Genomic DNA, 24,451 nt, shown 5'->3' on the forward strand with positions numbered 1-24,451 from the left:
TTAAGAGGTAGGTCATTGCTTGCTTCATTGAGAGCAATTTCAGTAGAATGCAAGAGTTCACCAAGTTGAGAAATCAATGGAATAAAATTGAAGACAAAAAATGTAAACTACTCTTTTGAGAAGTTAGAATAAAAGAGGACAGATTAGACAGCAACTAAAAAGAAACTCTATAGCTTTAATTAGATTAGAGCACTGAAATAGGTTTATATCAAAGGGGGAAAGATCAAAAGAAAAGTGGAAATGCAAAATCAAAAAGAGAATAATGTCGCTGAGAGGACGGGTTTAAACAAAGGATCAGGTGTCCATCAGTAACTTGGTGGCTTTGAAGAAGAAAGTCATCTTACTCTTCAAGGCCCACAGGGAGGAAATCAGGCTTTTCTTTGGAGGACAGTTACAGACTTCTGAGTTTCTTAATGACATTAATTGTCCTGCTGACCCAAGAGAAAAGGTTAGTTACTCAAAGTGGGCACTGGGAAAAAGGAGGGCATGTGGAAAGAGCCAAGGGTTTGTAATGGTTACAGAAAATAAGAAAGCAGATGACCAAAGATAAGTAGATGATGGTACCATTAAGTGTGCATACACACACAAACAAACACACACACACACACACACGCACACCCTACGTAATATTGGGTTGGCCAAAAAAGTTCATTTGGGTTTTTCCATAACTTCTTAAGGAAAACCCGAATGAACTTTCCGGCCAACTCAGTATTTTGAAATGCACTTATAAAAACTGTTCTTAAAGCTAGATGACAGACTTCTGCTACTGGTAAGATGTGGTAACATGAACAAGAATTACTCTCCTCTCTGAAATAACCAAAAGACAAACAAGGTGATGATATGATATGATATAATGATTTTTAAAACACTGAACACAATGTGATCCTGGAGAAACAGGAAACAAATGAGTGGACCCTGTGACTGCTGGCAGTTGTTTCCAGGCTATGGCACAGGAAAGTGGAAGCAATCTTTCTCCCTCAGTGGTCCTCAAGACCAGGAAGACAATGAGAATTCACAAGACAACATGCCAGAGAGAGCTGCACAAAAAGAGAACTGCAAAGATCTGCAAATGATTCACCCTGAGTATTCAGCAAAACACTAATCAGTATATGTGAGAGAAAACTTCCAGAGTTTCGGGGGTAAAAACAAGCATAAAGATTAAAGAGAATATACCTGTTCCTCATGCAAGACTGGGAAGAGTGCCTGTTCCCTAAAGCCAAACTAAAAAACCAAAACTATTTGGTAGAGTAATACGAGTCTAGCCTCAGCAGTGGGAAATAATTATCTCCAAAGTAAACACTGCTCAGGTTTTGCCAATAAATCTAAAAAGCAAGACTCAAAGGGATCAAAATTATTTTTCAGCAAATTGACAGTATCCAAGAGTAAGAATATTGACTGGAAGACAAAAGTATCTAGTACCAAACAAGGTAAAATTCATGTCTGATACTCAATCACAAATTTTTAGATATACAAAAAAGTAGAGAAAAATATCAGTGATGAGAAGAAAATTCAATCAACCAGACCCAGAAATGACACAGGACTGAATTATAGACAAGGGCATTTCCATTCCAGTTCCACTCCCTAGAGTTGAAAATGAGCAGAAGCATGGGGGCTCCAACGCACGGAAGACTTTGGATCCCCCATTCTGTGTTTGTAGGGAGTAGACTCCTGCTTTCCTGACCTTCCCTGTGTTCCAGAGGGTGGATTTGAACAGTGGCTAAAAAGGGAAGGGAAAAGATGCAAAGACAAAGGAGGAGCTTCCAAGAAACAAACACGCAGATGTGAAGCATGGTCTGCTTTAAAAAGCATACATGTAACAGTATCTTTGAAAACTCTTCTACAGAACTAAAACACCCCAAAAATGGAAGATGAACTACTTGATGAAGCATTCTTCATTGCAGAAAGGTCACAATTTGATAACCTCAAGAACCACAGCTTAGGACTTTCCTGGTGGTCCAGTGGTTAAGAATCCACCTGCCAATGCTGGGGACCTGCATTTGATTCCTGGTTGGGGAAGATTCCACATGTCGCAGGATAGCTAAACATGCCCACCACACATGTAACAGTGAAGACCCAGTGCAACCAGAAAATAAACAACAACAAAAAAAGAACCATATCTTATGGGGAGACCACCATATTAAAGGAATCCAGGCCCTGCACATACCTTGACCCTTATCAGCAACCCTGCTCTTGAACCACTGCTATAAAAACTCCTCACCAAATCCCTCCAGGTTGGAACACAAAGTTTTTCAGGGTATGAGCCCACTGTGTTGCCCTGTGTCTGACAAAGTAATAATGCTATTCTTTTCTACTTCACCCAAAATTCTGTCTCTGAGATTTGATTCAGTACAAGTGTACAGAGGCTGAATTTTCAGCATCAGAGTTACACTCTCTTAGTATTTGTGATTTTTGAGATGACGCTTACCTTATACAGTTTCTACTAAAAATGTGATAAGTAAACCAATTATAAATAATACTGGAAGATGTAATGATTAAAGGTATGAAATTTTTCAATAATGCTAAGGTTATTTCTTTGGTACACTCCTTCCATATTGAGAGAAAAAGTATTATAAATGAAATTTAAATTTACTCATTAAATAAAGAAAGTAAAATACAGTCTACAACAACTCCAAGGTTTCTGTAAAGGCTTTAAAGTGATAAAGTACATTTTCAGTGAATGCCTGAAAGCAGAAATATTGTAATAGCCATAAATGCACTTTTACATTAGCCTTCTTTTATTCTGAAAACCAAGATTTTAACAAATTTTGTAATTATTATTACATATTTTGTAGGTAAATTTACATCTTTGTGTTTCCATACTGGTATGTAAGTATTAATAAATGTATTTCTTTAAACATAATTGGCTTACAGTGTAAAAGTATTAAAGAAAATTTCATGATGATATTTGGTTTCATGAAAAACAGTTTCATGCATGGAGTAAGAAACTAGAATAACCAAAATTATTAAGTAAATAAAGATAATTTCTCCTTTAGTGACTGAAAATCATATGTTATTTATACAAAAATGGATGTGCATTAAAAAAAAAAAAACAAAGCAGAGCCAAAAACAGTCTTACACATATATAACCACATGACATCCAACTAAAGTGCCAGGAAGGTCAACAGGCAAACCGTAGCATCACAGATCCACATGCAAAGAAATAAACCTTGACCATGATCTCATACCATACACAAAAATTAACTCCAAATGAATCTAGTAAAACTTCTACAATAAAATACAGGAGGAAGTACTTACAGCGTTAGGTTAGACAAAGATTTCTTAGGTCAAAAAATCCTCCAAAAGTTACAAAAGAAAAACCAATAAGTTACACTGGTTCAAAAATAAAACTTTTGTCATTTGGAAGATACTGTTAAGAAAATGAAAAGGCAAACACAGACAGATGTATTTGCAAAACAAGCATCTGAGAAAGGACTTTGAATCCAGATATATGAAATTATCTTAAGACTCAATAATTAGAAGACAGTGAAAGCGAAAGTGTTAGTCACAGTCGAGTCCAACTCTTTGTGACCCCATGGACTGTAGCCCACCAGGTTACTCTGTCCATGGAATTCTCCAGGCAAGAGTACTGGAGTGGGTTGCCATTTCCTCCTCCAAGAGATGTTTCCAACCCAGGGATCGAGTCTCCAACCCCGGGTCTCCTAAATTGCAGGCAGATTCTTTATCACTGTGCCACCAGGGAAGTGTGAAGAAGAAGACAAGCAATAAGCTAAAAAATTAAATAAAGCTAAGAAGTCAATACTTTTTAGAAACACTTGATTAATAAAGATATACAGATGGAAAATAAATGTGAAAATATGGTTATCACTAGTCTTTAGGCCAGTGGAAGTTAAAACCACAATGAAAATCTACTAAACACAAGAATGGCTAAAAGTAAAATAACAATATCATGGATTGATAAAAAGGAAGAGGAATTATCATACATTGTTGATGTGGATGAAAAATCATACATTCATCTTAGGAAACAGTTCAACAGTTATTTGAAGGTAAACATATACGTATCAAATGATAAGGAAATTCCACTCAACCATTTACCCAAGAGAATGAAGACATATGTCTACAAAAGATCTGTATGTAAAGGATTACAGTAGCTTTACTCATAATAACCTCAAACTTTAATAACCCAGTTATCCTCCAACTGGGGAATAGAAAAACAGCATATATCTATACAATGAAAGTTTAGTCAGAAATAAAAATAGACTTCTGGAACATGCAACAACATGAATAAATCTTAAAATAACTATACATTGCTATAAAAGTTTTCATACTGCATGAGTCCAGTTTTATCAAAATCCATGAAAAGCTAACTTATACTGACAGAAAACTTACCATTAGCTGCCAGGAGCCAAGACACAGGAATAAGAAATTGACTAGGAGTACATGAAGGACATTTGGGGGTGATGAAAATGTTCTATGTCTTATAATGGCAATTATAAGGATGTAAACACTTGTCAAAAACTCATAGAATCCTCTGCTTAAAGTTGGTAAATACATGTAAATTACATATTAAAAAAGATGACCAAACAGATACATAAAGCAGAGAAAAGCACAGTATTCTCGGAGTAGAGTGATTCGTAGAAGAAAATGGAGAGAATCAGTCCTAAATAAACCCTCTGCATAAGTTCTCTCCGACCACACAGGAATGAAGACTTCTGTGGTCACTACCTTGCTGCACAGCTCTTTACAAATAGAAGCAGGAAAGCAGGTCCTGTGGTTACTCACCCAGGACTGCCAGGGACTCAGTAATGCTTACATATACTAGTACTTTCAGTAAATGTTTGTGAATAAAAATTTAACTACACACAAACTCTCAAGTCTTTTAAAAAGTCTCCATACATTTAATGCTCTTATATTCAGTGATTAGACAAAAACACTTCCATGATATTAGCTAGTTTGTATATTTCACTGTTTAGAACTACCTTGTGCCATTATTTCACGACAAAAACAAACTGAGAGATTTTTGGATCATATTTGGTTAAGTAACTTTTAACTCGTGGGCATTTCACCTGTTCATTCATCAAATCTTCATTTTTACAAAAAGGAAAAAAACTATAAGGTCTCTGTGTCTTAATATCTCTTAGTTAGGAACTAAAATACTCTAATTAAAATACTCTACAAGCATTAATAAAATTCTTCAACATCAAACATCCTTTCACACAGAAAAAATTCAGAGTTCCCCTGGTTGAATTATGGAGAATTAACTTACTCTTCTGAAGAATTTCATTTCATATTCTAAGTATTTTAAAAGTAAAGAAAAGAACTTATTGCTTATATAACTGAACATACAGGTAACATAAGAAGTGACAATTACCCAGGAGTTTCTGCAAGATATGTTCTATAAACCAATAGATCAAAACTTCTTGAAGTAACTGAAAAACGCTGAAATCAATTTGCAATATAAATACTATACTTACAATTTGTTGCTGTCTGAAATTGAGAAGAAAGTGCTTGAGTAACTGCATTCCAAAATGTATATAAAATTTCAGCCTGTCCATCCTGTGGCCCAAAAAAAAGGGGGTCTATTATTTTTTTTAATGATAATGGATAAGATATAGCATTGACAATGTATTAAAAATGTATTTAAGTCAAAATTCCTAAGACATCTATCAAACAACGAAATTATTAAGTAACTACATAGAAATGTATAGATGATTCAAATCACATCTCATGTTCAGATAATCAGTCACCATCATTCTCTGCTACTTACTAGCTGAGTGAGCTTGAGCAAGTTGCTAAATCATTGTATGACTATGGTAACAGTACCTACACTGCAGAATTATTATGAGGATTTTTAAAGTTTTTAAAAGTGAACTCTTGGGAGAGGGGATCAGGATGGGGAATACATGTAAATCCATGGCTGATTCATGTCAATGTATGACAAAAACCACTACAATACTGTAAAGTAATTAGCCTCCAACTAATAAAAATAAATGAAAAAAAAAAAAAAACTTACTGGGGAAGAAATTCAAAGGAAAGAAAATATTTCTATATTTATCAAATTTAAGTTCACATTTAATATATTCAGCAACATTTGACTTGTACTCATGTTGGTGCCATTTACTACTTAATTTAGATAAAAATTGTTACTTAGAAGAGTAAATTAAATTTTCATATGTTTTTAATAAACTAGTGGTCCTCACCCCTAAAAGTTAAAAAAAAAAAAAAAAAAAGTGAACTCTTGGGACAGTTCTTAACATGTAATAAACCCTCAGTGAATGTTAGTTATTACTATAACAATTATCATCATCATTTTATATACAAAAGGCAATTTGTGTGACCATAAGAAAATGAAGAACAAGCATACTTAGATTAAGACTGACCAGCAGGATATAATTCAGCAACTACAAAAGAGAACTGCCTGAATAATAGATATAATTTTGTGTTTTCTTTTTTAAGTCACAGAAATTACTATTTGGAATAAGAAATGGCAACCCACTCCAGTATTCTCGCTGGGACAATTTCATGGACAGAGGAGCCTGGCAGGTTACAGCCCATGGGGTCACAAGAGTAGGATATGACTGAGTACAAATTACTATTACTCAGCTTAGCAGGATACTATCATTCAACTGTTAATACATATTTTAGAAAGTAATTAGTACAAGAAAGGATAAACATTAGTTTAAGTATCATTTGTTAAAATAAGAAAGCATTTTAATACTGTTAAAGCAAAATGGCACTTCTAGAAATTTTACCAAGTCCTTTAATGAACTTCTACATGTGTGGTATATAATATCAAATTGTTGATATTCTATTTTTGAAGTACAAGAATGCCAATTTCACATGGTTCACTTTAATCACATAAATATGTATAATGCTCAAATATGACTACTCTCATAAAAAAGAATAATTAAGAAATTCATTAATTCTGTTTTAGTTTTGCACTTGCAAAAATGAAATTCTACTTTTCAAGGTTATAAAGAAAATGAACTATGAAAAATACTGATTTCTCACTTCTATATCTACATACATATCTATTTTCCTTGTTATTTGTTTCTTTAGTAAGTCTTTTGTTTTGATTTCAAATGGGTATTGTGTATCAGAAAAATAGGAAAATCAAATAATTGCTAGTTTCTTACTCAGGGATCAAAAAGCAGATTCAGATCACCAAGATTTTATGCAATATGTATATTGTATGTGTGCATGCTCAGTTGCTCAGTGGTGTCCGACTCTGCAACCCTATGGACTGCAGTCTGCCAGGCTCCTCTGTCCATGGAATGTTCCAGGCAAGAATACTGGAATGGGTTGCCATTTCCTCCTCCAGGGGATCTTCTGGACCCAGAGATCGAACCTGCATCTCCTATGTCTCCTGCATTGGTAAGCAGATGCATTGTATATCATATAGCCTAAAATGGATGTTTTTCCAACAAGGACCTATAATAGCACAAGGAATTACATTCAATATCTTGCAATAACTTCTAATGGAAAAGAATCTGGAGAAGTATCTATATATACTATATATAAAACTATAACTGAATCACTTTGCTGTACTGTAACTAATACAACATTGTAACTGATTATAAACTTTAGTTTAAAAAACTTTTTCATCAAATTAAAGAATCACTATAATACATCACATTAACAAAATGAAGGACAAAACCACATGATCATCTCAACTGATAGACAAAATAGCATTAGACAAAGGTCAACACACTTTCATGATAAAACCACTCAATAAGCTAGGAAATTATCACAACATAATAAAGGCCATATATGACAAGTCCACAGGTAACATCATAATGGTAAAAATCTGAAAGCTAAGATGCAGAACATTTGATGACTATATATATATATATATATATATATATATATATATATACACACACAAATACACGTGCATATATATATATATATATGCTTCTATACACACACACACACACACACACACAATTAAATAAGAAAATAGGTCAATCTTGCTTAAGCATACAAATACAAAATTCTCAGGTATAATAGTAAATTGACTTTGTTTTTTGAATTATCTACCTAAACAAGTTGGATTTATGTCAGCAATGTATCACTAAATATGATGAAATGTATTAATGCAATAGCCCAATGTTTCCAATAAGGAAATCTACAGAATCATGTAGCTGAGTGAATAAAAGGCAATTAATACCCTTCATTTAAATTAACAAAATACTTAATATCCAGTTCTCATTTTTTAAAAAAAATTCATAGAAAACAATGCATAAAATGATTCCTGTTCTTTTAAAATTGTGGTTAAAAAACACAAAATTTACCATATTAGCCACTTTGAGGAAGACAGTAGTGTTAATTCCATGTACATTGTTGTACAACAGATCTCTGCAACTTTGCCACTTGCAAATCTGAAACTCTATAACTAATGAACTACTCCCATTTTCATTCTCCTCCAGCCCTTGCAAACTACCTATCTATTTTCCAAGAATGTAACTATATAAAATATGTGTGTTTTTTGTGATCAGACTGTTTCATTTAGCATGATGTCAAGTTTCAACCATCTTTAGCATCTTGTTTAAGACTAAACAATATTCCATTGCATGTATGTACACATGTATGTCTGTGCCTGTAACATATTTTCTTTTTTTTTTAAGCAACATTTCTTTTTTTTTAATTTATTTGTTTTAATTGGAGGCTGATTACTTTACAATATTGTAGTGGTTGTTGCCATACATTCACATGAATCAGCCATGGGTGTACATGTGCTCCCCATCCTGAACCCCCTTCCCACCTCGCTCCCCATCCCATCCCTCAGGGTCATCCCAGTGTACCAGCCCTGAACACCCTGTCTCATGCATCAAACCTGGACTGCCAATCTGTTTCACATATGAAAATATATATGTTTCAATGCTATTCTCTCAAATCATTCCACCCTTGCCTTCTCCCACACAATCCAAAAGACTGGTCTATACATCTGTGTCTCTTTTGCTGTCTCTCATATGGGTCATTGTTACCATCTTTCTAAATTATATATATATGTGTTAGTATACTGTATTGGTACTTTTCCTTCTGACCTTCACTCTGTATAATAGGCTCCAGTTTCACCCACCTCATTAGAACTGATTCAAATGTATTCTTTTCAATGGCTGAGTAATATTCCATTGTGTATATGTACCACACCTTTCTTATCTGTTTGTCTGACGATGGACATCTGGGTTTCGTCCATGTCCTGGCTATTATAAACAGTGCTGCGATAAACATTGGGGTAGACATGTCTCTTTCAATTCTGGTTTCCTCGGTATGTATGCACAGCAGTGAGAATGCTGGGTCATCAGATCAGTTCAGTCGCTCAGCCATGTCCGACTCTCTGCGACCACATGAACCGCAGCATGCCAGGCCTCCCTGTCCATCACCAACTCCCAGATCCACCCAAACACCATGTCCATTGAGTCAGTGATGCCATCCAAACATCTCATCTTCTGTTTTCACCTTCTCCTCCTGCCCTCAATCTTTCCCAGCATCAGGGTCTTTTCCAATGAGTCAGCTCTCCACATCAGGTGGGCAAAGTATTGGAGTTTCAGCTTCAACATCAGTCCTTCCAATGAACACCCAGGACTGATCTTCAGGATGGACTGGTTGGATCTCCTTGCGGTCCAAGGGACTCTCAAGAGTCTTCTCCAACAATACAGTTCAAAAGCATCAATTTTTCGGTGGTCAGCTTTCTTTATAGTCCAACTCTCACATCCACACATGACCACTGGAAAAATCATAGCCTTAACTAGACAGACCTTTGTTGACAAAGCAATGTCTCTGCTTTTTAATATTCTGTCTAGGTTGGTCATAACTTTACTTCCAAGGAGCAAGTGCCTTTTAATTTCATGGCTGCAGTCAATATCTGCAGTGATTTTGGAGCCAGGAAAATAAAGTCAGCCACTGTTTTCACTGTTTCCCCATCTATTCCCCATGAAGTGATGGGACCAGATGCCATGATCTTAGTTTTCTGAATGTTGAGCTTTAAGCCAACTTTTTCACTCTCCTCTTTCATCAAGAGGCTCTTTAGTTCCTCTTCATTTTCTGCCATAAGGGTGGTATCATCTGCATATCTGAGGTTATTGATATTTCTCCTGGCAATCTTGATTCCAGCCTGTGCTTCCTCCAGCCCAGAGTTTCTCATGATGTAACTCTGCATGTAAGTTAAATAAGCAGGGTGACAATATGCAGCCTTGATGTACTCCTTTTCCTATTTGGAACCAGTCTGTTGTTCCATGTACAGTTCTAACTGTTGCTTCCTGACCTGCATACAGGTTTCTCAAGAGGCGGGTCAAGTGGTCTGGTATTCCCATCTCTTTCAGAATTTTCCACAGTTTATTGTGATCCACACAGTCAAAGGCTTTGGCATAGTCAATAAAGCAGATATAGATGTTTTTCTGGAACTCTCTTGTTTTTTCGATGATCCAGTGGATGTCGGCAATTTGATCTTTGGTTCCTCTGCCTTTTCTAAAACCACCTCGAACATCTGAAAATTCATGGTTCATGTATTGCTGAAGCCTGGCTTGGAGAACTTTGAGCATTACTTTACTAGCGTGCGAGATGAGTGCAATTGTGCATTAGTTTAAGCATTCTTTGGCATTGCCTTTCTTTGGCATTGGAATGAAAACTGACCTTTTCCAGTCCTGTGGCCACTGCTGAGTTTTCCAAATTTGCTGACATATTGAGTGCAGCACTTTCACAGGATTTAAAATAGCTCAACTGGAATTCCATCACCTCCACTAGCTTTGTTCGTAGTGATGCTTACTAAGGCCCACTTGACTTCACATTCCAGGATGTCTGGCTCTAGGTGAGTGATCACACCATTGTGATTATCTGGGTTGTGAAGATCTTTTTTGTACAGTTCTTCTGTGTATTCTTGCCACCTCTTCTTAGTATCTTCTGCTTCTGTTAGGCCCCTACCATTTATGTCCTTTACTGAGCCCTTCTTTGCATGAAATGTTCCCTTCATATCTCTAATTTTCTTGATTTCATATGGCAGTTCTATTTCCAGTTTTTTAAGGAATCTCCATACTGTTCCCCATGTTGATTGTACTAGTTTGCATTGCCACCAACAGTGTAAGAGGGTTCCTTTTTCTTCGCGCCCTCTCTAGCATTTATTGTTTGTAGACCTTTGGTTAGCAGCCATTCTGACCACTTGAGATGGTACCTCATCGTGGTTTTGATTTGCATTTCTCTGATAATCAGTGAAGTTGAGCATCTTTTCATGTGTTTGTTAGCCATCTGTATGTCTTCTTTGGAGAAATGTCTGTTTAGTTCTTTGGCCCAGTTTTTGACTGGGTCATTTACTTTTCTGGAACTGAGTTGCAGGAGATGCTTGTATATTTTGGAGATTAATTCTCTTTCAGTTGCTTCATTTGCTATTATTTTCTCCTGATCTGAAGGCTGTCTTTTCACCTTGCTTATAGTTTCTTTTGTTGTGCAAAAGCTTTTAAGTTTAATTAAGTTTAATTAATTTGCTTATTTTTGCTTTTATTCCCATTACTCTGGGAGGTGGGTCATAGAGGATCCTGCTATGATTTACATCAGAGAGTGTTTTGCCTATGTTCTCCTCTAGGAGTTTTATAGTTTCTGGTCTTACATTTAGATCTTTAATCCATTTTGAGTTTATTTTTGTGTATGGTGTTAGAAAGTGTTCTAGTTTCATCTTTTACAAGTGGTTGACCAGTTTACCCAGCACCACTTGTTAAAGAAGTTGTCTTTTTTCCATTGTATATCCTTGCCTCCTTTGTCAAAGATAAGGTGTCCATAGGTGCGTGGATTTATCTCTGGGCTTTCTATTTTGTTCCATTAATCTATATTTCTGTCTTTTTGCCAGTATCATACTGTCTTGATGACTGTGGCTTTGTAGTAAAGCCTGAAGTCAGGCAGGTTGATTCCTCCAGTTCCATTCTTCTTTCTCAAGATTGCTTTGGCTATTTGAGGTTTTTTGTATTTCCATACAAATTGTGAAATTATTTGTTCTAGTTCTGTGAAAAAATACCATTGGTGGCTTGATAGGGATTGCATTGAATCTACAGATTGCTTTGGGTATTATACTCATTTTCACTATATTGATTCTTCCGATCCATGAACACTGTATATTTCTCCATCTATTTGTGTCATCTTTGATTTCTTTCATCAGTGTTTTATAGCTTTCTATATATAGGTCTTTTGTCTCTTTAGGTCAGACAGTTTGATTGCTTCTATCTCTTGGCTATTACAAATAATGCTGCAATGAACATGACAGGGTAAATCTCTCTTTAAGATCCTGTTTACAATTCTTTTGGAACTCTATCTCCAGAAGTGAGATTGCTGAATTATACATTAATTCTATTTTTACTTTTTTTGAGAAAACTCTAAACTGTTTTTCTTAGCAGCTGCACCATTTTACATTCCTAATAACAATGTACAAGGGTTCTGATTTCTCCACATCCTCACCAACACTTGTTTTCTGTTTTGAAAAGTCATGCTAACCAGTGCATGCGATATCTCATTATGATTTTGATTTGTAGTTCCTGATGATCAGTGGTGCTGATGATCTTTTAATTTGCTTGTTGGTCATTTGCATGTCTTCTCTGAAGAAATGTCTATTTGTATGTCTATTCAAGTCCTTCACACATTTTTTTAGTTGAGTTACCTGGTTTTTTGTTACTGTTGCTGAGTTGTAGGAGTTCTTTATATATTATGAACATCGCTTGCAAATATTTTCTCTCATTCTGTGGGTTGCCTTTTCATTCTATTGTTTCCTTTGTCACAGAGAAGTTTCAAAGTTTGATGTAGTCCTATATTTGCTTTTCTAGCCTGTGATTTTGGTGTTATATCCATTAAATCACTGCCAAGTGCAATGTTATGAAGATTTCCCCCTGTTTTCTACTATGAGTTTTAAAATTTTAGTTCCTATATTTAGGGTTTTAATTCATTTTGAATTGATGTTTTAATACAGTTTAAGGTAAGGGTCTAATTTCTTTATTTTGCACATGAACATACAATTTTCCAGCATCATTTCTAGAAGAGACTAGTAATAAAAAGTTTGCGTGACCCTCTTTATTCTACATACCATTGTTTGTCTTTTTTTAATCTGAAATTAATACTGTCACTATTGCTTTCATTTGAGAAATGTTTATCAATCCATTTATTTTATTCTTTCAAGTTGTTTGTTTTTTGGTGTGACTCTTATAAATCTACTTTATTTTTAAACATTGTTTTGTCTTTTAATAAGGAAACTAGAAACCAAATATGTTTAACTAATAGGTAAATATGTTTAACTAATAGGTTGTTTCAGCTTTTATCATCTCATTGTGTTTCCTTTGTTTTCTCAGTTTGTTCTGTGGGTTATTTTTGTTTGCTTTTATCTTCTCTAGAGGCTTTTCATTTATTCATTTTGGATGTGTCATTATCTATTCCTACAACTAACCATAAATTTCTTTGAGGCAACTCATCTCTATAATTCTACAGAATTACTGAAATAGATTCCTAGAAATAACAGGAAATCTTCAAGGCTTTTTAGAATTGCCAAAGTAAACAAGAAAATTCTAAGACATAGACATGCCATTTTAAAAGAAAACATAGGGTCCCAGATAATCTGGCTACTTCTTCCTTTTTAGTGACAATTCACTTAAAACTTCAAAGCCAGAAATTATGTACTTTTAACTTATTCAGAGAACTCAAAGTGTCCACACTTAGAATGTGTGTGAACCTTGGCTAAGAAATTAATGTTTCCTGAATACCCATTATGTAACAGGCATTGCTGAATGTTATCTCACTTAAATCTTACAACAACCACTAGAGTATAAGCTCCACAATAGTAGAGGTCTCATTTTGTCTTTTTTACCACTCTAATTATAACATTGAGAATGTGACCTGGACATAAAGGCACACAATAAATATTTATTTTGAGAATGAGTGGATGACATGTTTATGTCCCTTTTCAGAGTAAAAATAAAGGTAAAAGAGAAAACATGACTTGCTTAGAATTACACAGAAAGTGGTAGAGCTGGAATTTGATCTAAAGTCTGTTTGGTTGAAAGTGTTGTGTGTGCTAAGTCAGTTCAGTCAGTCATGTCCAATTCTGTGTAACCCCATGGGCTGCAGCCTACCAGAATCCTCTATCCATGGGATTCTCCAGCCAAGAACACTGGAGTGGGTTGCCATGCCCTCCTCCAGGGGATCTTCCTGACCCAGGGATCAAACTCACGTCTCTCGTGTCTTCTGCATTGGCAGGTGAGTTCTTTACCACTAGTGCCACCTGGGAAGCTCCTATTAAAGTATTAGTCGCCTTTAACTTGACTTCCAAAACCTTATATGGTATGATTGTGAGAGAGTCAATTCCTAGGTAGGTTGATAAGAAGTCCAAGGGTCCCCAAGGGAAGAGGGGTCTGGAATTCTCAAGGAGGAGAAAAGGACAAACTTTTTTTTTTTTCCCCTCTACTTTCCTTAGTCTTAGTCACAGAAAAGCTTTTTGTCTTTAAGCCTGGAACTGATGATTACACAACTAACAACTGGGTTTGGACTAAGGATTATATAGCAGGGATGTATCCTGCTTGAGGACAGTTTCTCCTTCCTGAGGGCCTTCTGGCTAATCCTGTTATCTTGAAATGTGGATTGTGGGAGTGGGTCTCTTTGCAACCTCCGGACATTCTTTTGACTCACTGTAATAACTAATTGGAGAGTATATAACTCCATTGCTAATACTAGCAAGGGGGCACTCTTTCTGCCCCCTTCTGATGTCTATGTCAGAAGCTTTCTCTATCCCTTTTATCTTTAATAAAACTCTATTGCACAAAAGCTCTGAGTGATCAAGCTTCGTCTCTGATCCCGGATTTAATTTTTCTCTTTCGGAGGCCAAGAATCCCGGCGTCTTTTCATGGGCCAACAATAACCTTTCCATTGTCCCAGTCTATTTCTCTTGTTACACCCCACTGAGATCAAAGATTCAACCACACTCCAATTCTTTCAAGTTCTTGAAGGTTCTTTTGTAGTTTCTCCCAGTTATTAGCCTTTAAACTAGAACCTTCATCAGTTAATTTAGGTATCATTTCTCTTGGTTACCCTATGTTTGGTGTGCTCTATTAAATATATCTATTGCACCCCATATTCCCCATCATAATTACATTTTCCCATTTAAATAAAGGAACAGAGCAGTGGTCAAGAAGAGGAAGCCTGAAAGTAGGGTATTAAAGTTCAAATCCAGACTCTACCACCTCTACTGATAGAACCTGTGGGGTATCTGAGTGAAGATGATCTAGGACATGGAAAAGATATAACTCTCTTGCTTAAGAATAAAATCTAAGCTGGAGAAAGAAATTTAGGTGTTATCACCATTTGAAGGTGGTAGAAACTATTAGAATGTATGAACTTTTCTATAGATTGTATATGGCAAAAGAAGAAAAGGATAGGACCCAGAGAAACAATACTACTTAAAGGTTGGGAAATAAATAATTTAGAGTGGAGAAAGAGAAGTGGGTAGAGCTCGGGCACAAGTTAGTGATTGATGAAACTGAATGATGGATACATAGGGAGTCACTGCCCTATTTTTGGTTCTATTTTAGCTTTTGTTTGAAATGTTAATAATAAAATGTTTTTAAAAGAAGGGCAGGTGGAGGTAGACAAACTGATGAAGGATTCTGAAAAGATGCAGTATTTGTGAAAGGGGAAAGCAGAAGTCATTACTACCTCAAAGGAATAAAGTGGAGTGAGCATAAGGATCTGATAGTTGGGGCATTATAATTCTTTTAGTAAGAATTGTTTCAGTGGAGCAGAAGCTTGATTTCAATGGTTTGGAACAAAAGAAGTAAGAAATAGAGATACCAAGTAGTTGATGGAAATCTTGGCATGAAGGGAAGAAATGCTTACAGAGAGGTAGAGGACCAAGGATTTTGCTCCAGTTTTGGGTTTAGATGGTAGGTCCTTGGGAGGACGTAAGTGGGAAAGGTGGATGTTGGAGAAAGCAGAGAATGCCCCAGACACAGATAAAATGTAGAACGCAAACAAAAGTAGAGGGACAAATCTGAGAAAAGAGAAGATACAACCAACAACCTAATACAATTCAAAGAAGATGATACAATCTTTGGTACAGAAAGGGAGGGCAAGGAACAATTCAGGGAGATTTTTTTAAGACAGTAAACTATAGTCCATAGGGTCACAAAGAGTCAGACACGACTGAAGCGACTTAGGACAGACGGACAGATGAACTGGATGAGACAAGGTAAGAGGGAACCAGGGGTAATTAAGTTATAATCAAAGGACAAGAGGAAGTCAAAAGGTTTGGCAACAAGTCTGTGCCAGAGATTTCTGTGGAGAAATCATGTTGTAAGAAAGCCTGAAGACTCAATTAAAAAAACCAAACAGATATGAGTTTTATATTAGCTCTTAACCATCTTCTGGGTGAAAGCAGAGGGAGCCTAGAGAAGCAAATATAAAGCAAAGAAAAAAGGTATATTTACTGGAAAAGAGCCTTCAGGAAGCACCATTTTGCTCTGATTACAAAAAAAGAAGGTATAGAAATTCAGTAGGGACTTTAAGATGAACACCAAAAAGCAAAATGAGAACACCTATGCAACCAAAAGAATTCCACTTAAAATCAAAATGTTGGCTTTTATATGCATATTGTTCTAAAATAAAAGAATATTTGTGGTACAATCTACTTGCTGTTTTAAGAAATGGGGGCTTAGATAAGGTGGCAGTGGGAGAAGTGAAAAGTAAACAGATTTCAGTTAACTTCTGATGACTGAACAGATAGGACTTGTTAAAATGTATGAAAATGTAGAGCTAAATACAAAAGACATACACAAAATGTTAACATAAGTTATCTCTGGGTGACAGGCTTAAACATGATGCTTCCTTTAGTCTTTTTAATTTTTTGGAGGAGTAATTATGATAATCTAACTTAAACTCCGGGAGTTGGTGATGGACAGGGAGGCCTGGTATGCTGCGACTCATGGGGTTGCAAAGAGTTGGACACGACTAAGCGACTGAACTGAACTGAACTTAATTCTAAAAACAAGAATAAATCCTTGATGTAAAAAATTCAGTACTGAAATACACATGGCAAAAACTTAAAGTTCCTCTTCAAATTCAAATTCAAATCCCTTATCCCACACTTTTCCCCTAGAGATCATCAAGTTAAAGAGTTTTAAAGTTATAGGAGCTAAAAATAAAATAAAGGGTTTTAAAACCCTTTCCACATAGTTTACTGTAGTGTTTCTCAACCTTTCTTTTCATTATTTTCCCCCCAAAATGGAAACTAATTATACATATGTAATATATATTATACTAAAATAATTATACAATGTAATTGAACTTAATTTAAATTTAACTTAGTCTTTCCCTAATGACAGATACTAAATACTAAGGAATAAGATTTGGTGCAGTAGAATTGAACTCTGGAGGGCACTCAAAACCATTGTAATATATGATTGTGTTTATCCTTTTCCCCAAAAAACAGAACCATTTCTTCCTCTTGGGGTCAATACTGCCTTTGTTGAGAATGCATGGTGAACTGGTGTTTAAATAGACTGTCAGTCAAATTAGATTTAGTATGAACCATATTCTCCTTCAAACTTTTCCCTTGGCTTCCTTTATCATATTCCATTTGACTTCATTCTCTTGAGGTACTCCCTGTGGCCTCTTCTGTTACAATGTTTCCTAAACTTAGTGAATGTAAATATTTTTAAATACACATTCTAATATATGTTTACTTATTTGTTTAAAATTATACATCTGTTGTTGCTGTATGTCCAATTCTTTGCGACCCCATGCACTATAGCCCACCAGGCTCTCTTGTTCATGGAATTTCCCAGCCAAGAATACTGAAGTGGGTTGACATTTTCTTCTCCAAAATTATAAATACTACTATATTAATAAAATATGTGCAATATAAAATGTACAAAAAATAGTTTAAAGGATGAAACTTAAGAAAAGGATGGGTAGAAATTATAACTGTCTTTTTCCATGTAAAACTGCATACACACTTTGGAAAAAACAGAGCTCTATATAAATTTTATACATTGCATTTTCAAGGTACTTTCTTTTCTCTCCATAGACAATTCTACCTATTACTATGGCTTTGACCATCATCTATGAGGTTTAGTTCAGTTCAGTCACTCAGTCGTATCTGACTCTTCGTGAACCCATGGATTGCAGCACACCAGGCTTCCCTGTCCATCACCAGCTCCCAGAGCTTACTCAAACTGATGTGAGCCATCCAACCATCTCATCCTCTGTCATCCCCTTCTCCTCCTGCCTTCAATCTTTCCCATCATCAGGGTCTTTTCCAGTGAGTCAGTTCTTCGCATCAGGTGGCCAAAGCATTGGAGTTTCAGCATCAACATCAGTCCTTCCAATGAATATTCAGGACTGATTTCCTTTAGGATGGACCGGTTGGATCTCCTTGCAGTCCAAGGGACTTTCAAAGAGTTTTCTTCAATACTATAGCTCAAAAGTGTCAATTCTTCAGCACTCAGCTTTCTTTATAGCCTAACTCTCACATCCATACATGACTACTGGAAAAACGATAGCTTTGACTAGATGGAACTTTGTTGGCAAAGTAATGTCTTTGCTTTTTAACATGCTGTCTAGGTTGGTCTAGGCTGGTCTAGGTTTTCTTCCAAGGAGTAAGCGTCTTTTAATTTCATGGCTGCAGTCACCATCTGCAGTGATTTTGGAGCCCAAAAAAATAAAGTCAGCCACTGTTTCCATCGTTTCTCCATCTATTTGCCATGAAGTGATGGGACCAGATGCCATGATCTTAGTTTTTAGAATGTTGAGTTTTAAGCCAACACTTTCACTCTCCTCTTACACTCTCATTAAGAGGATCTTTAGTTCTTCTTCACTTTCTGCCATAAGGGTGGCATCATCTGCATATCTGAGGTTATTGAGTTTTCCCAGCAATCTTGATTCGAGCTTGTGCTTCATCCAGCCCACCATTTCTCGTGATGTAACTCTGCATATAAGTTAAATAAGCAGGGACATCTCCCAAATTTATGTCTCCAGTGGATGCCTCTTCTGAGCTCCAGACTTATATATTAAATTGTCTAACTGAATCTTCCCTTGAATGTGCCATGAGCACCTGAATACCGAACATATCTTCCTCCTTCTCTATCTCACCACTTCTAATCTATGACTAAGATGCGTCGGTATTATCTCCTGAATAATTCTCAAATCAATGCAACTGTCTCCATTTTCACTGGCATCAATGTAAATTATTGCTGTAGGCTATTTAGTCTTGACAAAATTCATATGTTGAAGTCCTAACTGAAACCACCCATACATGAAAATGTAATCATATTTGGAGATTGGGTCTTTAAAGAAGTAATTAAGTTAAAACAGAGTCATTAGGGTGTCCTTATAAGAAGAGGAAATCTGAAACACAGACACATACAGAAGGAAAATGATGTAAAGACACAAGGAGAAGACAGCTCTATGGACATTTGCCTACAAGTCTTTGGATATATTCTTTCATTTCTCTTGGATTAATAACTAGGAGCATATTGCTAAGTCATATAATACATGTATGTTTAACTTTTTAAGGAAAAGACAAAATGTTTTCTAAAGTGGTTTTCTAAATGTAAAATTTTCTAAAATTTTACATTTTCCTTCAGCAGTATATGAGAGTTACGATTGCTCCATATCCTCACCAACACATGGTATGTTTAGGTCTTTCAACTTTTAGATATGTACTTAAATGACAAAAACCATTTTAACTTTTCACTTCCAAACTGGAAGTTTTTATTTCTTTTTCTTTATCATTGCACTAGTTAAGAAAATGTTAAGCAGAAGCAGTGAGAGCACAAAGAATACCTGTCCTCCTACTGATCATTTCTTAATGGTCACTTCTCATTTTTTTATTCCATCTTTACTTCTAAAACCTATGCAGGTATTCTAGATTCTTTATCAATTAATTCTAACATCTGAAGTCCATAGCATCCTTGAGAAGTTCTTTAGGAGTCTAAAACCTGTTTTGAATTGTGTTTATTTTTCCTGCTAACTCTCAATCACAGATTCTAGTCTATTTATATGACTGGTAATTATCAACTATGAGTTCATAGTTGGATGACCTTAACATGTGGAGAATTCTGACAGCTAAAACTAGAAATGCTTTCCTCTACAGAGGATCTGCACTTGCTTTATGTGAGAGTAGGTACTGTTACCAACCAAGGAACATGTTAGCCACAGTCACATGTCTCAAGATCTCAGGAGCTTTAATGCAAGGTTCATTCTCCCACCATGCTAGAGACCCAGAGCTTAGTGGACTGACCCCATCATTGACATGAACATTTGACTGCAGAGCAACTTCAGCATTTGCAATGACTTAGAGCTCACACATCTCCACTACAGTTTCAACTACTTTATCTGCTTATGTGTATCTGTATATGCATATGCCCCTCAGAGATTCTCTTACTTTTGGCAGGGCCAAAAGCATTAAAAGTTATGCTTTTCTAACACCTAAAATTTATTTTAGCAGGGAGAGGGCTCTTAAAAATAACTCGTCTTCCATGGAAGCAACCTAGATGTCCATCAGCAGATGAATGGATAAGAAAGCTGTGGTACATATACACAATGGAATATTACTCAGCCATTAAAAAGAATACATTCAAATCAGTTCTAATGAGGTGGATGAAACTGGAGCCTATCATACAGAGTGAAGTAATTCAGAAAGAAAAACACCAATACAGTATATTAACACATATATAAGGAATTTAGAAGATGGTAACGATGACCCTATATGCAAGACAGCAAAAGAGATGCAGATGCAAAGAACAGACTTCTGGACTCTGTGGGAGAAGGCAAGGGTAGAATGATTTGAGAGAATAGCATTGAAACATGTATATTATCATATGTGAAACAGATCGCCAGTCCAGGTTCGATGCATAAGACAGGGTGCTCAGGGCTGGTGCACTGGGATGACCCGAAGGGATGGGATGGGGAGGGAGGTGGGAGGAAAGGTCAACATGGGGAACACATGTACACCCATGGCTGATTCATGTGAATGTATGGCTAAAACCACCACAATATTGTAAAGTAATTAGCCTCCAATTAAAATAAATTTTTTAAAAAGTAAAAACAAAATGTATTTATATCATGAAAAAATAAAAACAAAAAATAACTCATCCTCAAGCTAGTAAAGCAAAACGCTTCTAAATCTTTACAGATAAGAGTATTTATTGATAATAAATGACTTAGACATGTAAATTGGCTTACTGCCACCTGTTTTTTTAATCAAATTGGGATGCCATTGATAAATGAGTTAAACATTTTGCTCATTTTTCTCTCTAAAATATTTCATATTTGGGTGTCCCAAAATTTTTTTGAGCCTTAAATGCTATTATCAAATCATTTAATACATTAAAAAGGGCAAAAGAAAACATTCTTTTTCATAGTTAAAATCCTTGTTAGTACTACAGCTGCTAAAAATGCTGAATACATTCCAAATATAGCCTAATGCATCCTACACACATGATGACAAGATTCTGTTCAATGATTTAAAAAAATGCTGGCTTAGAAAATGAAGGTGTCATACCTACACCCCCACACACAGCTAAACTGGTTTAATACTGCAGATAAGAATCTGCAACCTGTTTGCTACTGTTTGGATCCTGAATAATTTGTCAATATCTTGGTACACTCACTTTCAAACAAAGTGCTACATATATTGATGAGTATATAGTGATACTAGAACTTTTTAACTTTAAAAGTTTTAAAAGTTTTTAAAAAGTTGCCAAAATTGGATTTTTGATGTCTAATCAACAGTCTAGAAGTCTTACTTGAACTGAGAAGATATATCCATTCAACTAACCTTTGGAAATAAAAATAATAAGAGGAAAGAAGTATTTTCCACAATTGAGTCATAAATAATTAATACAACTGTAAGTATAAATGTCTTTTCAAATTTATAGAATGAACTGAAATTAACAGGCTAATTTTACAAGTTAACCAGAACATTCATTAAATTAAGCAAAAGCAGAATTAGTTATCTTAATTAAGGAAAAGTATCCAAAAGGCTCTGCATTAACTATATATTCTTAAGATTCGTTATACCTGATATAATTGGCCCAATTTTATTTTATACTCAATATGTTTATGCCCTTTTTGACACTATGATGTATTATTTATAGCATGATGAACATTTACTGCAAAACGTTCTGAACTAATAAAGCATTCCAGAAACTATGTACAGGTCTATCAACTGAAATCAGATAGCATAGCAAACAACAAAGCACATTTGGCAATATTACCTTCAAAACTTAAAGTTTTAAAAATAAACCCTTTTTTGTTTTTTTTGCCTAATAAAATATAAACAATTTAATAATTCACACAATATCTCACAGAACTGAATGAAGGAAAATCATCACCACTCTTTCTACAACTACAGAATTACCAAATGCTAGATCATAAACTCGTGATTCTTTAGTAAAGTGAGGCATGTAATCATGACACATTTATAGTGAATCCTTGCTATTGTCTTATTTAAGGAAGCAATATTTCTTAAATTTCTGACACTCAGCATAAACTAATATACTTGCATATCATGTTATCAGAACTGTTAAAAAAAAAAAACTGACCTTCTCGCACACTAGAATTCTTTGTTACCATGCACATAGGAAATGTCTAACCTCTAAATAATTTAACTTTTAAAGTTTAAAAAAGACTGAAATAATAATCAGGATAGCAAATTATTGAGCCAATCTCTGAATTAAGTCTACATTATCTAATTTTCCCTCAGAAAACCTCAGCTCAATGGGTAATATTATCACCCTCATTTGATATCTGACATTCTGAAACATTATAAGACCTACCCAAAGTTGCATAATCAACAAAGGAAATCTTAGTTCTGTCTGATACTAAAGTCCAAGGACCCAGTTCTTAATTACTGTACTATCCTGCCTTTAACATTATTTGACTAGATGTTCAGAAAGGTAACCTTTAAATATCTGGCTACTCAAATTATTTAAAAAAAAACTATACTTAATCCAATAAAAATTATTTTAGAAAATTTTAAGATTTTTTAACCACTTGTATTGACTATAAGAGATAAATTTTCACTAATGAACATGGCAAGGCAGTTCATTTTTCTTTATATAAAGTCTTAGAAACTTAACTAATCAAGTTTTTCCTATAAATATAATCTTTTTAAAATTCATAGGAAATACAAAATCAATCAATGGCATACCACTACACACCTACTAAAATAGCTAAAATCCAAAACACTGACAATATCAAATGCTGACAAAGATGTGGAGCAATAGGAACTTTGTTTCTTTGCTAATAGGTATGTAAAATAATACAGCCACAATGACAGATAGTTTGGCAGTTTCTTACAAAGCTAAAAATACTATAATATACAGCAATCATGTGCTTTGGTATTTACTCAAATCAGCTAAAAGTTTATATGCACACAAAAATCTGCACATGAAGGCTTATAACAATTTAAATCATAATTGTCAAAAAAAATGGAAGCGACAACACGTCCTTCAATAGGTGAATGGGTAAATAAACTAGGTCTATGTACAAAGTAAAATATTATTCAGTGACTAAAAGAAATGAGCAATCAAGCAACAAAGACATGAAGAAACCTTAAGTGCATATTACTAACAGAAACCAGTATGAAAAGGCAACCTACTGTATGATTCCAATTATATGATATTCTATAAAAGATAAAACTCTAAAGACAGAAAAAAAAAATCAGTGGTTGTCAGGGGTTAAGAGAGAAGTGTGGAAAGGATGCAAAGTTGCAGCACTGAGTATTTTTAAGTGTACCTTTTTTGTATGATACTATACACCCACTAGATCATAAAAAAGCAAAAAACATCTACTTCTGCTTCATTGACTACACTAAAGCCTTTGACTATGTGGATCACAACAAGCTGTGGGAGATTCTTAAAGAAATGGGAATACCAGACCACCTTACCTGTCTCTTGAGAAACATATATGCAGGACAAGAAGCACCAGTTAGAACTGGACATGGAACAATGGATTGGTTCAAAATTGGGGACGGTATACATCAAGGCTGTATACTGTCACCCTGCTTATTTAATGTACATGCAGAGTACATTGTGTGAAATGCCAGGTTGGATGACTCACAAGCTGGAATCAAGACTGCAGGAAGAAATATCAACAACCTCATATATGCAGATGATACCACTTTAATGGTAGAAAGCAAAGAGGGACTAAAGAGACTCTTGATGAAGGTGAAAGAGAAGAGTGACAAAGGTGGCTTAAAACTCAACATTCGGGTGGAAAGAGAGGTGGGAGGGGGGATCGGGATGGGGAATACATGTAAATCCATGGCTGATTCATGTCAATGTATGACAAAAACCACTACAATACTGTAAAGTAATTAGCCTCCAACTAATAAAAATAAATGAAAAAAAAAAAAAACCTCAACATTAAAAAAACAAAGATCACGGCATCTGGTCCCATCACTTCATGGCAAAATAGACAGGGAAAAAGTGGAAATACTGACAGATTTTTTTTTTCTTGGGCTCCAAAATCA

General features: G+C 35.2%; 1 protein-coding gene across 1 annotated transcript in view; it reads right to left on the bottom strand.

Annotated features, from left to right (window-relative positions):
- COG5 (component of oligomeric golgi complex 5) overlaps positions 1-24,451 on the bottom strand; it is a 272,387-nt gene that overhangs the window by 86,414 nt on the left and 161,522 nt on the right. The window contains exon 11 of the mRNA XM_061165241.1: positions 5,433-5,514. Coding sequence (XP_061021224.1) covers positions 5,433-5,514 — 82 coding nt within the window. The remainder of the gene's footprint in view (positions 1-5,432; positions 5,515-24,451) is intronic.

This window comes from Dama dama, chromosome 18, assembly GCF_033118175.1.
Source record: "Dama dama isolate Ldn47 chromosome 18, ASM3311817v1, whole genome shotgun sequence".
Classification (NCBI taxonomy): domain Eukaryota; kingdom Metazoa; phylum Chordata; class Mammalia; order Artiodactyla; family Cervidae; genus Dama; species Dama dama.